This window comes from Ursus arctos, unplaced genomic scaffold (genome assembly GCF_023065955.2).
Source record: "Ursus arctos isolate Adak ecotype North America unplaced genomic scaffold, UrsArc2.0 scaffold_26, whole genome shotgun sequence".
Taxonomy (NCBI): Eukaryota; Metazoa; Chordata; class Mammalia; order Carnivora; family Ursidae; genus Ursus; species Ursus arctos.
In genome coordinates this window covers 19241845-19255507 of record NW_026622941.1, presented here as the reverse complement: position 1 = coordinate 19255507, position 13663 = coordinate 19241845, and the positions used below count along the sequence as shown (strand labels likewise).

Sequence of the window (13663 nt, the reverse complement as noted above, 5' to 3'; positions counted from 1 at the left end):
TGAGAGATCTTAGCCCATAAGCCAAGGAACAAATGGGGGGGGGGGTTCGACCATTTACCAAGAGTATCCATTCTAATTATTACTGATCAAAAAAACCACAAATGACCATGAGTGTGCCTGTAGACCTACTGCAAGTTAGATCTGGACTAGGACCTAGTTTACTGTCTGCCCACATATGGTCCCAGACTAACAGGAGGTCTGTAATGACTATTATTGTCTCTAGGTAGCAGTGTCAACTCAGACCCTACAAACTAGTCCCTGAAATGTTTGAATATATCCCTTCCCCAGCATAAGAGTACCCTATAAATGTCTATATATCTCACTGAGGACAGACTGGAGGAAATCATCTATACTTGTTGAGATGTCATGGTCCTTTCCTCCTGGGAACCTCGCCTTCAGTCAATAGGTTCTAATCTAAAAATGGCTCGTATCAGGAAACTGAACAAGATACTGCACATTTTATTAGGGATGGCTGCTCTCAGCCTCCTGATAATCCACCCTTGATTTCTTCTGATTGTGTAGGTTGAGTAATATTCTTGTTGGTTACTCATCTATCTTGCACCTCCAGTTGTCATGTTCTATTAATGATCCCCATAACTTTCTGAAGTTCAGATCCCACTGGTTACTAACCCAACCTTAATATTACTTAAAATAATTATACCCATTTTGCTTCTATATTTAAATGCTACCTCCTGGCCTCTATTGTTTTGTGATTTTATTATCCTCTTTGCTCTTAGAGAGATCTATTCTAGGATAGCGTCTTAATGTTATCCCTGGCCCACAGAGGGTAGTCATCCCTGAATTTCTCAAAAAACTCTCACCAATGAACTCATATTGCTTGAGCAAATGGAATATCCTTCAGAGTCTCTCCTGTGAAACACAGATGACTGGTGGGGTTTTGGGCCTTATGTAACGTCTACTTTAGCATGCTTGCTTCTTTGAGCTTTTTGAATTTCTATTTCACTTTTCTAAGCTTCTAAGAGACATTACAGAAACATGCTGGCTTAACCCTTTCCAAATATTAAACCTTGATAAAACTTTATATGTAAAGGGTGTATCAGGAAAGGAAAGGGGAAAATAGATATAGATTGTTTTAAAATGTTGGACAGGATAATTTTTTTAAAGATTTTATTCATTTATTTATTTGAGAGAGAGAGAGCACCAGAGCAAGGGGTGGGAGGGGCAGAGGGAGAGAATCTCAAGCAAACTCCACGCTGAATGCAAACCCCCATATGGAGCTTGATCTCATGACCAAGAGATCATGACCTGAGCTAAAATCAAGAGTCGGATGCTTAACTGACTGAGCCACCCAGCTGCCCCCAGGAGAATTTTTTTTAAATATCAGAAGAACCCACAATCTTACCAAATACTAATTATAAATTGTATCAAGATTTTGAGAAACAATGCATTTGAAAACTTCTTTGATGCATTTTCACAACCTTGTGTATCAACTATTCAAACCTGGGCATTGTTTTTCTGAGTACTCTTCCATTTCACTTACTTTCATTTCCACTCTTAGATCAACAGCCCACATGTCTGGTTGTCCTGTAACTCTGTTACCTCAAAAAACTACCCCTCATCTGACATCTAGCCCCAGGAAATGCATCTGGATATTTTTTCGTTAACTGTTTTATTTATCTAACTCTCTAACCTTTTCAGTTAATCAGCTTTTCGTCTCTCTCATAACACGACCCTCCCTGTGGTTTCAGTCGGCCACTTCCTTCATTCTTCCCTTCCCTCTGCATTCAAATTTGACTTCACGGGGGTGCCTAGGTGGCTCAGTCAGTTAAGCATCTGCCTTTGGCTCCGGTCATGATCCCAGGACCCTGGGATTGAACCCCATGTCAGGCTCCTTGCTCAGCAGGGGTCTGCTTCTCCCTCTGCCCCTCCCCCCCAACACTCATGCTCTCTCTCTCGCTCTATGTCTGAAATAAATAAATAAAATCTTTAAAAAAATTGACTTCATGGTCCATAATTCAATTCTATACCTACTGGTCTCTTGGATTCCTTTACTGCCTAACCCATTGCCGAGTTAAAATTGTCAATTCCAATTCTAGATGAACACATACTTCCATTTATCTCCCTCTTTCTATTGAATATTTCTGGTGCAAATTACACAATGATATTTATAAGGTTCTATGAAATCATATCATCCCATCTGGGTCAGTCCAGCAATCAGTCTAGTAACATTTTATTCACTTCCATTCAGCTTTTTGTTTTAACCTTCACAGTGACCATTTTTAACTTTTTTCACTAAGTTTCTAAGTGTTTATTATACTTTCACTAAGTTTCTAAGTCTTTATTATGCTATGTTTTATTGTTTTTGCTTTATTTGTTTGTTTTTAGATTTTTGGTATTTCTCTTGTTTTCTAATTTTTTTGTATTTTTCTATGTGTTTTTTGCTACAAGTTTAACTTCTATATTGAGTCCAAGACACATTCTCCCTTCATTCAGCAGACACAGGGAATCTGTTATAATTCTCCCTACCACTATTAAACAGTATCTCCTTAGAAGTTACTTATGAATTACAAAGGGAAAATAATAACTGTACAGAAAGAAAACTAGCAGATATACCTTCACCATGTGATCAAAGCTAACATTTGCAAAACTAAACAAACTGACATCATGTGTTTCAAACCCTGAGGAGGACATATCACGTCAGTGGTATTCCAATCCAAAATGTGTAGCTAAAACTTAATCATGAGAGATATTTTGTAAAACAACTAAATTACACTCAAAAAAATTTCACAGGTAAGAAACACCAAATAGAAAAAGAAAAAGAAAAAAAGGCTGAGTAACTGTTCCTGATCAAAATAAACTAAGATATGACAATGAAATACAGTGTATGGTGCTGGATTGAGTCCTGGGTCATTAAAACAGAAAAGCTAGGGGCACCAGGGTGGCTCAGTCAGTTAAGCATCTGACTTCAGCTCAGGTCATGATCTTGGGGTCCTGGGATGGAGCCCTGTATGGGGGTCCCCAGTCAGCAAGGAATCTGCATGTCCCTCTCCTTCTCCTTTGCCCCTCCCTGACTCCCTCCTCCTCCACACCACTTGTGCTCTCTCTCTCTCAAATAAATAAAGAAAATCTTTAAAAACAAACAGGGGCGCCTGGGTGGCACAGGGGTTGGGCGTCTGCCTTCGGCTCAGGGTGTGATCCCGGCGTTATGGGATCGAGCCCCACATCAGGCTCCTCCACTATGAGTCTGCTTCTTCCTCTCCCACTCCCCCTACTTGTGTTCCCTCTCTCGCTGGCTGTCTCTATCTCTGTCAAATAAATAAATAAAATCTTAAAAAAAAATAAGAAAAATAAAAACAAACAAAAAACAAAAACAAACAAACAAAAAACCTAGAAAAGCTAGGACATTATCAGGACAATTGACGCAATTTGAATACAAACCATGGATTAGATAAGAATATTTAACTACTGTTAAATTCTCAGGCTTCGATAATTGTATTCTGATTATATAAAAGAAATATCCTTGTTTTTAGGAAATACACACAGAAATATTTAGTTAGCAAGGACCACAGTACCACCAAAGTATTCAAGTGGCTTCGGAGTGGAGAGAGAAGTACATATACACAAAGAGAAAGAGAGAAAAGGGGGGTAGGGAGGAAAAGGGAGGGAATGAGGAAGCAAATGATACAAAATATAATTGGTGAGACTGAGTAAAGAGTATATAGAAATTTTGAACAAATATTACATGATACATTAACTAACTAGAAATAAAAACAATACAAAAAAATAGAGTATATGGGAATTCTGTATATTCTTGCAACTTTTCTCTATGTTTGAAGTTATACCAATATAAACATTGCTAAAACAACATTGCTGCTTAAGGGAGCAGATCGAATAAATGAAACTCTTCTTAAAAGCTCTGCTTTAATGAGATACATTTCTGGCGGGGAGTGTTATGTCATCGGAATAGGTCGAAAGATATATAGGCCAGCAGGCCAACTATTAAGATATGTTCTGGCTAAGAATCATGCACTTCAGTGATATTTTAGATTTTAGTCAAAATGATGAGTGTGTAACTGGGTGTTTACCCCAAAGATACAGACGTAGTAAAGAGAAGGGCCATATGCACCCCAATGTTCATAGCAGCAATGTCCACAATAGCTAAATCGTGGAAGGAGCCGAGATGCCCTTCAACAGATGACTGGATTAAGAAGTTGTGGTCCATATATACAATGGAATATTACTCAGCTATCAGAAAGAACGAGTTCTCAACATTTGCTGCAACATGGACGGCACTGGAGGAGATAATGCTAAGTGAAATAAGTCAAGCAGAGAAAGACAACTATCATATGATTTCTCTCATCTATGGAACATAAGAACTAGGATGATCAATAGGGGAAGAAAGGGATAAAGAAAGGGGGGTAATCAGAAGGGGGAATGAAACATGAGAGACTATGGACTATGAGAAACAAACTGAGGACCTCAGAGGGGAGGGGGGTGGGGGAATGGGATAGACCGGTGATGGGTAGTAAGGAGGGCATGTATTGCATGGTGCACTGGGAGTTATACGCAACTAATGAATCATCGAGCTTTACATCAGAAACCGGGGATGTACTGTATGGTGACTAACATAATATAACAAAAAATCATTAAAAAAAATGATGAGTGTGTAAAAGTGCTTTATGAAGTGTTTTGTGTGTATATGTATATATGATGGGTCTTTCTGTATTTGCCAATGAGAACTTGACTGGACCAGTGTTTATCAATCTCTTTGGGCTTATACAAGAGATTCTTATTCTCCTTCACGGTAATGTACAATCTTTTGAAAATTCTTAAAAGTTAAAAAAAGTTTATTTAAAAATAGACGATTCTACCTAAGTGTTTGTAGGCAATTATTAACCTAATTTAATTATGATATTTGGTAATTTTAAGTATGAAAGCAAATTTCTTGTCATGTATATCATATTGTTTAACACAGGTATACACTTCCTTATTTTAAATTAGTGTTGCGAGAAAATGAATGACCTGTTAAGAAACAAATTCAAACATATTCAAACAAATAGGGAATTATTTATGAAAATGTAGGTTGGTGTTTAACTGTTATACATGTTAAGGGTGTTAAAATTTAAAAAGCTGATATTATGATGTTAGAAACTTTTACACTTCGAAGGTTTTAAAAAAGTTTTTAGAAATCAGTAAGCTTCGTTTCATAATGTTTGAATTTTCTTTCAAATGGAGGAAATAAGAGAATGGCTTTTATGTTATGACTTGCTATATTTCTCTGAGTATGAAAAAGACCATCCAGATTCAATTCTCCATCTATTATTCCTCTTCAAAAATTGGTTTAGGAACAATAGGACCATAAAATAATGTAGGAGGTAAAAATTTTGATTAGATGAATGAAACTTACTGATCCAATGAAGATAATCTTGAGGGAAATCTATAACATTATTAGTTTTAATGTTCCTCATTAGGTTATATTTTAACATCTGTGCTCTTCAAGCTTCCTGTCTTTATTCAGTGGCCCATTAGAGGTATAAATAAAACACCATATGACTGCGAATAAAGATAATTTAAAATTGCGTAGTGATCCAAGCTGCAATGCTGACAAATTCAGCAGAGGGATAACCTGAAGGAGAGGCCAGTCATGCGCTTAATCATGTGATTAACAACGGTCCATGAACCTCTTGCTTGATATGTATTCAGGGCTCCAACTGTTCCCTTTATTATAATTTAAACAATTGTTTTATTTACGAATCCCAAAGTAGTGATTAGGATGGATACCTTTATGGCCTGTAACCACATCCAGTTGGAAGTCCGGCCTAGTGACCCCAGGTGTCTTCCAGCTCTCTCAGTGGTTCCAGTCAGGGAAATTATGCATGCCTTGGGCTGTTTAGCTAAATTAAAGCTCAAATAATCAAAGAGAAAGGAGAAAAAAAGGAGACACACAGAAGTTCTTGGTGAAAGCAAAATAATTAGAGAAACAAGAAAAAAAATAAAAGTAGTTAAGAATACAACATTAACGTGTATTAGAAATGGGCTGTGTTCTTATTACATTAAAAAAAATCAAGTCCAATGATGGGCATTCTTTTCCTCTATGTTTTTTTTAATTAAAAAGGTATAAGCATTCTTGTGGAAATAGCACAGAAATTTCCAAAGGAAAAACAAAACAAAATCAACCATAATCCCATCCAGAGATAACCTCTTTTAAGATTCTGGTTTTGGTCTTTCAGTATTTAATCTAAATGAATACAAGAGTGAACACACACACACACACACACACACACACCCCACACACCATGGTGGAGAGGAAGGTTAGGGTAATGGTTAATAGTCTCTAAGGCCAGGGTGCCTGAATGGCTCAGTCAGTTAAGCATCTGCCTTTAGCTCAGGTCATGATCCCAGGGTCCTGGTATCTAGTCCCACATTGGGCTCCCTGCTCAGCAGGGAGTCTGCTTCTCCCTCTACCCCTCCCTCCTGCTGGTGCACTCTCTTTCTCCTTCTCTCTCTTTCTCTCTCTCTCTCTCTCTCGCACACTCTCTCTCTCATAAATAAATAAAATCTTAAAAAAAAAAGTCTCTAAGGCCAGACTTGCATGGATTTCAATCCTGGCTCTAACACTTACAAGCTGTGTGTCCTTGCACACATTTACTTGACCTCTCTGTGCTTTAATTCCACATCTTTAAAGTTGGGATAACATTATTGACGTCATAGAGTTTTATGAGAATCAAATGGATTGACATCCATAAAGCTTTTAGAACAGTGCCTACAATATAGAAAGTAGTATATAATGTTTATATTTTATTATTATCTCCAATTATATATAGTTTAATAAAAAATTGTACCACATTGTATATATTATAATAGATCTTACATTTTTCCAATCTGATTATATCCCTTTAGGAAAATCTGCTTTTTGATGCTCTTCTTGTATGTCAGGGCCTTTAAGACTGTCCAATAAATAAATCAATTAATACCTTTAAGACTGTCCAATAAATAAATCAATTAACACCAGCTTTCCCCTCATCCTAATTGTGAGTCAACTGAAAAATAAGACAGAGAAGTGTAACACAGAGTCCAAAATATCACTTTTGGTACTTACAAGCTGATATGAGGGAATGTGGCTTACTTCTGTCGGCAAGCACACTTCCTTACCGTAGACCACCAGCTGCATAAGCTTGCCCAAGTAAGACATTGGATCATATCGGCCATCTCACATCGAGTAAGTGAGGTTACACAGAGGGGAAAGGCATGTCATGCCACTGGAATTCTATCTTCATAAAAGGAAATAGTAAGAATAAGGAATAATAATAATGTTATTATTTTCCCTTTTTCTTCTTCCACCATGGAACAGTTTTACTTCTGACTTTATAATGTCCTATAAAAACTTGCTTGTTGAAGCAGTCTAAAAAAGTACTTAGTGGTAACTCAGACTATGTATCTCAGATCTCTTTGGACATTTTCCCCACATATAACTTGAATAAGAAAGCTGGATATGCCTTGCCATGTGAAGATGTGGTGACTACATCTGCACTTCCATGATGTAAAAGGAATTGACTAATGTATGAGTCCATTGAAAATCAGTTCATTTGGTGAAAAGCCTCATATCTTATTGGGTATCACAAAGAGATTGCAATGTTTGTATATGTAATATCAAGAGCTGGCCAATTATGGGACTAGTTAACTCTCCTGAGTCTATTACTAAGAATTTAGAGCATTAATGATTGAAAGTGTATTATCTGGTAATACAAATAGCTACACTTCACTGAATGCTGATTGTGTGCTAGCATCATGTTACACATTTATTACATATTATCTTAATTGTACTGCAGCTAATTGTGGTTGCATTCGTTGTTTTTCTGCCTCCTAGCCTCTGATCCTCTCTGTATCCCAAGACACTGACTTCTGAAAACTAAATTTCCCAGGCTCTCTTGCATCTGATTGCTTGTTAGGTTGTCAGTGGCAGGTATTGGTGTGAGACTGGAGTTGTTTGAATCAAAACAAGATCAGCTTTGGAAATTACTGGAGCAGACAAAAACCAGTTTACTCATACAAATAAAGTTTAACTTAGCTTATTTTTGCAAGACTAACTGGATGTGGGTCATTTCCTACTTATGCTTCTGGAAATTGTAAGGAAAACTTAAACTCTTTCCGAAAGTTGATATGAAGTAACAACTGACCAGTTCACTATAATTTAAGAAAATTCTAATATTCTGACCAACTACGGCAGAAATGAAACAGTCTGTTTTCTTACTATATGAGATGCTTTATAATAATATACTCCCGAGCCTCATTCCATGTTCCTCGTTTTGCAAACTTTCTTTTTTTGGTGTGTTCACAGTAAACTTTTACTAATTACTACTTCAGTGATTCACTGGTTTGACTTCTGTTATTTCTGACCTTTTGACAGGGTTGTAAAGAGAAGAAAAGCCAGGTCATATATCCACCCTCTGCAGGAGTGCCTCTGGCAGGGGCTGTGTATCCCTGAGTTCTTTTTTTCTGTCTGGACCTTGGCTGATATGAAAGATAGAGGCTGTCTTCACTGTGTGGATAGATTAAGGTGACTTGTACAAAATCCCACAGCTAGTTTAACAACAGGCTTTCAAACTAGCTGTGCTTCATTTAAAAGCCCAAGTACTTAAACTATTGTGCTGTACTCAAATGGTATTCCAAATGAATATCCAAATAAAAGGTTCTCATTAATTGCCTCTTCCCTTTACTTTGCTCAGATTGTCTGCATTATGGCACTAGCTAGCTACAATTATCATTTAATTGTCTATCCCTCCCAATAGCTTATGAGCAAGCACATATGTTATCCATCTTTGTATCTCTAGCACCAACTACTATGCTTGGAATTCAGTAGAGTCTTCATAAATATTTGGGGAATGAATGAATAATAACCATTGCCATTTATGGAGTAACTATTTCATTCCAACAACCCCACGAGGAGCATTATGTAAATTTTATAACTCAATCGTCATTAAAAATCTTGCAAGGTAGGCATAAACACGTAGCTATCCCACATCCTAGGTAAGGAAAACAAGGCTCAAAGAGTTTAAATGACTCACAACTAAACTAGAATTTGCTACCTGGGCTTCAAGTTCTGACCTTTTTACTCTGTCTAGCTGCCTCCTTTAATGTGAATGAACAAATACATAAATCAATGGGTTACAGAAGAATAGAAACATTTTACTGGATTTTCAGGTATTTGGGGAGCTTTACAAACATAAAATCTTATCTCTGTGAGGAAAAGGAGCAACTCAGTATCTATATGCCAGAATTAAATGAAGGAATATGTTTTTGTATCCAAAATTAGGTCTATACAGGCAAAAGGAAGAAAAGAATTGGTATAATAATCTGAAGAAATGAAAGCGTTTAAATTGCAAGTGTGGAAGGGGTACCCGAGTGGCTCAGTTGGTTGAGCCTCCCACTCTTGGTTTTGGCTTGGGTCATGATCTAAGGGTCATGATCTAAGGGTCATGATCTCAGGGTCATGATTTCAGGGTCATGAGATCAAGCTAGGTTCAGGCCCTGAACTCAGTAAGTCAGCAGGGAGTTCACTTGAGAGTCTCTCCCTCTGCCCCCACCCCTGCCCCTGTTCATGCTCTTGTGCTCTCTCTCTCTCTCTAAAATAAATAAATCTTTGAAAAAAATTGCAAGTGTGGAAAACAGTGGCTATTCTCATAATTATCTAATAATTCTCTAGAATGTCTTGGCATGGGATATAACACTGATGATATTTACAAACAGTGCTCCTAAAGATTTAGAAGTCAGTTTTCAGGTTTACTTTTACTTTTCCACATCTTGGTCTGTTATCCAGAGTTAGACAGTATTCAAAGTAACAAGGTAGGTATTTTTATTGCTGGATTGCTGATGGAGGTTTTTGCTTGTGTTTTTTGTGTGTTCCATTTTCCATTTGTGTAATCAATGTATGAGTCTATGATTCAGTTAAGTTTCTCCTCTACTTTTGCCTGGAATTATGCATTCCTGGTACCTCCCTCTGAATGTAAGAAGTAAAATAATACCTATATTTGTAAGGCTGATTTGGAGAATCCATTATCTTATTTTTTTATTTTAGATGAAAATGAACTAATAGAAGAAAAATAATTTGGAAGGCATCACACAAAGAGTTATTGTTGCTTCTACACATGAGTTATTGGCACTTACCTGATTTGGTATTGGCTGAAATTTTTTCAGCTGGATACCACCAACAGGCTTTTCTTGCAGAGCTAGGAGCGATTTGAAGATTCTGAAAATAAACAACTTTTGTAAGATTTTTGCTGGTGCAGCCCTCTCTTTTTTTTTTTTCCCCAGGGGAAGGATGTTCTCTTAAGTCTTCTTCATATATGTACTACTAGTTTTGCCATGATAAAGGAAAACCTTTATTTTTATTAATTCAATAGTATAGAATAATGTAAAATTAAACATATGCATTTCCCCCCAGTGATTTATAGTAATAAAAAACTCTGTCTAGATACTTAACACTGGGGAAAAGTCACAAGCAAGACTTGTTTTGTAAAACATTGTGTTTTTCTGTGATTGAGACATATCACTAAGGGCTGACGACCCAGGGTTGCCAAAAACTCTGAGCATTGCTATTCAATGGTTATAAAGTTTCAGTCATGCAAGATGAAAAAGCTCTAGAGGTCCAATGACCCCAAATACACATTTAGTTAAACAATTCTATAATGTGCTTTCACCACAACTAAAAAACAAAACAAAAACAAAGAACGCCAGTAGGGTTGTGATGAGCAGGCATGGAAGAAATTCAACCACATTTGTGCAAGAATGCATACTAAAGAATTACTTGCCCCCATTTGAATGCCAAGAAGGAGTTAGAGAAGGAAAATGCTTCTCCACTTAATAAAACTTGAGCAAGTTGTTTTCATTAACAGTAATGATTGATGGGGATTTGTTGGTGACACTGCAGTCCCAGGAGCAGAAGTCACTGTATAAACAACACTGTGCTAACAAAAGGGGTCTGTTCACATGGCTGGCACTTGCAGGGCCACAAGGATATGAAGAAACAACACGTGCATTCCCTGATTTAGAGCCAGAGTACTCAATAGTGACTGTGACATTAACTATTGGGTTTCATGAATTTTTTTAAAAGAAAGAATAGACTTCATTCATTCATTCATTTATTTATTTTCCTCCATTAAAATTTTTAAAATGTGTCTGAAAAGCTAAAATGTTTTAGGGAATGTTTAGTGTTAACCTGATCACATTTAATTCCTTTCAAGGGCTTAGCTTCAAACACTACCTCTTACCCCAGTTGTTTATAAACAACTGTTTATTAAACTTCTCTCAAGACAATAAACACATTTTGAACAAATTTTTGAGGCATGGTCATAAAAACTGCTCAAGATGGGTACATAGTATCACAATGCAGAGATGGGACATGAGAATTCCTGTTTGTGGGGATTTTCTGTGTCACTAACCCCACCTTCCACGTCCTGTGGCCACTGCATAGCAAAAATAGGCATTTAGAATAGTCATGACTTTAGCCACTAAAAAGAGTGAAGCTAACTTTGACATGGAAGAGGAATAGGTTTTCACCCTCTCTTATTGTTTGATTGGGTGACCATAATTGGGCTCAGATATCGGCAAGGAGAATAGAAGGCAAAAAAAAAAAAGAGAGGAGCAAGACTGGATTCTAAATCGTGAGAAGGAAGAAATGAGGACAGTTGAGAGGTTTCTGATAAAAGTAGATACATTACGATTAAGGACCAAAGACTAGCAGTTCCCATCTTTTGAAAAATTAACCCTATCTATCGCTTTTTCCAATACTAGTGCCATATACTTGCTCTATAATTAAGGTGATTTAGCACTTTGGGGGGGGGATTTCAGCATGAGTTCATTTGTATGCTATTCAGATTTGCCAAGACTGTCTCTAATTATTTACATGTATGATCTACGAAGTTTTCACCACTTATGTACCAAACAATTTGTATTTGGTCCTATGCTATTCAGTTGTATTCCAATGTTTTATTTAGAAGTTTTACCTTTTTTCGGCCCCTGGGTGGCTCAGTCGTTAAGCGTCTGCCTTCGGCTCAGGGCGTGATTCCGGCGTTCTGGGATCGAGCCCCACATCAGGCTCCTCTGCTGGGAGCCTGCTTCTTCCTCTCCCACTCCCCCTGCTTGTGTTCCCTCTCTCGCTGGCTGTCTCTCTCTGTCAAATAAATAAATAAAATCTTTTAAAAAAAAAGTTTTACCTTTTTTCAAATAAAAATCCTTGGGATCCGGGTCCAAGTACTTTCCATAGAAGCTTACACCTTTCTAACTGGTTTATTTTGTTTATAAGACAGCTTATCTGTGTTGTTCACTGCCAAAATCCTACACTTAGCACTATGGTTGGTACACAGCAGACTTTCAAGAAATGTTTGTTTTGTCTGTGAGAGGATGAGTAAAGAGAACTAAGCTCATACACAATTGTTCAGTGGCTGTTGCCTTAATGTGTGTAGGGAAGTAGGATTCAGCAAATGCATGGAGGCAAAGTAATTAGGTTTTATAAATTAGTGTCACTGAGGATCACTTGTTAAATGGATATTGTTCAGAGGATTTTAATATATTAATGCTGGGGATACTACTAAGGTATCATTCTGGCAACTTGAAGGAGATTTACTAGAATAAATATTGCCAGAGTGAAACACTTTGGTTTTGGTGCAAAATAATGCCCTAGTTTGAAGACACAAGCAGACAAAATCTCTGACAAGAGGTTAGTAGAATTTAATAGCGTTTAACTCATCTTTTGTTATACAGATAAAAATGTGTGCCTATATAATATATATAGTGTAAATAGACATATATCTGTATTTATTATATGTGTAAGCATATAGATCTCCACTTACATGTTTGGTCTTCTTCTAAATCTCACATTCTAACTTGGAACTGTAGGATTCTTTTCCAGATCATAGAATTATTTGTTATTTTTACTGAGGCTATTTCCATGATTAAAATTCCATATCTCCCCAGGTTTCCGTGAATCAGCAGTGCCCCAGAAAACGTTTCCCTTCCTGAGACTCCAGGGAAGTCTTGGAACGCAAAGAACTTCAAGAGGGAGCCTGGCCAAAAAGAGATTTTTGAGCCTTGGTAGGCTTGTTGAAGCAGATTTTTAGCACAAACACAAATCAAAGTCTCTGTGTACATAAAAGCAGCATTTTCATGTAAGTCCAAAAAGCTCAGTTTGGTTCTATTTGTTTGGCTAAAGAAATGAAAAGCTTTGTTTTAACCACGTGGTTATTATTTTGCAAGGGGACCATAGCAAATTATTCTAATTTCTTTAATCTCGCTAAAGAGTAACTAAAGTTATTTGATGTAACTTTCTCAATGGAAAATTAGCAACTAAATCTTCTCTAACGTCATTATTTTCTTCCAGATCTGAATCAAAGCTTCTCAGGTATTTTTGTAATACAATGGATTCTGATTCCTACTCAGATTCCGTGCTTTCTTCAAAAGAATGACAATTTCTGATTTTGTCAGTTAATAGATTTTTGTCCTCTTAAAAGGAATGAACTAAGAAATATCAAGATTTAAAACCTAAGTACCTTGGAACACTCAGAGGAGCAACATGGCAGAAATTGAGAAAAGAATTGAAACCCATAGAGTAAGATGTCTTTCCAAAATGAAGGTATGGACTTGTGTGTGTGGATATATGTATATGTGCCTTTTTTTTTTTAACCTGGAGTTTGTAAAGTTGCTCACA

The 13663-nt window shown here is 36.9% G+C and overlaps 2 protein-coding genes across 4 annotated transcripts in view; one reads left to right on the top strand and one right to left on the bottom strand.

Annotated features, from left to right (window-relative positions):
• The window catches only part of IAPP (islet amyloid polypeptide), a 41310-nt gene extending 29060 nt beyond the window's left edge, over nt 1-12250 (bottom strand). Inside the window, exons 1-4 of the mRNA XM_026502315.4 lie at nt 11964-12250; nt 10126-10207; nt 7061-7232; nt 5743-5866 (exon numbers count right to left, since the gene is read on the bottom strand). The gene's annotated coding sequence lies outside the window, so the exon portion shown is untranslated. The remainder of the gene's footprint in view (nt 1-5742; nt 5867-7060; nt 7233-10125; nt 10208-11963) is intronic.
• The window catches only part of SLCO1A2 (solute carrier organic anion transporter family member 1A2), a 99816-nt gene that overhangs the window by 36825 nt on the left and 49328 nt on the right, over nt 1-13663 (top strand). For 2 of the 3 annotated variants that reach the window (XM_044385196.3, XM_044385198.3), the window contains 2 exons: nt 12934-13124; nt 13467-13588. In XM_044385196.3, the coding sequence (XP_044241131.1) occupies nt 13529-13588 (60 nt within the window). In that variant the 5' untranslated portion in view covers nt 12934-13124; nt 13467-13528. Of the gene's footprint in view, nt 1-12933; nt 13125-13336; nt 13358-13466; nt 13589-13663 lie in introns of all 3 variants that reach the window. The other variant, XM_044385197.3, reaches the window with a different exon arrangement.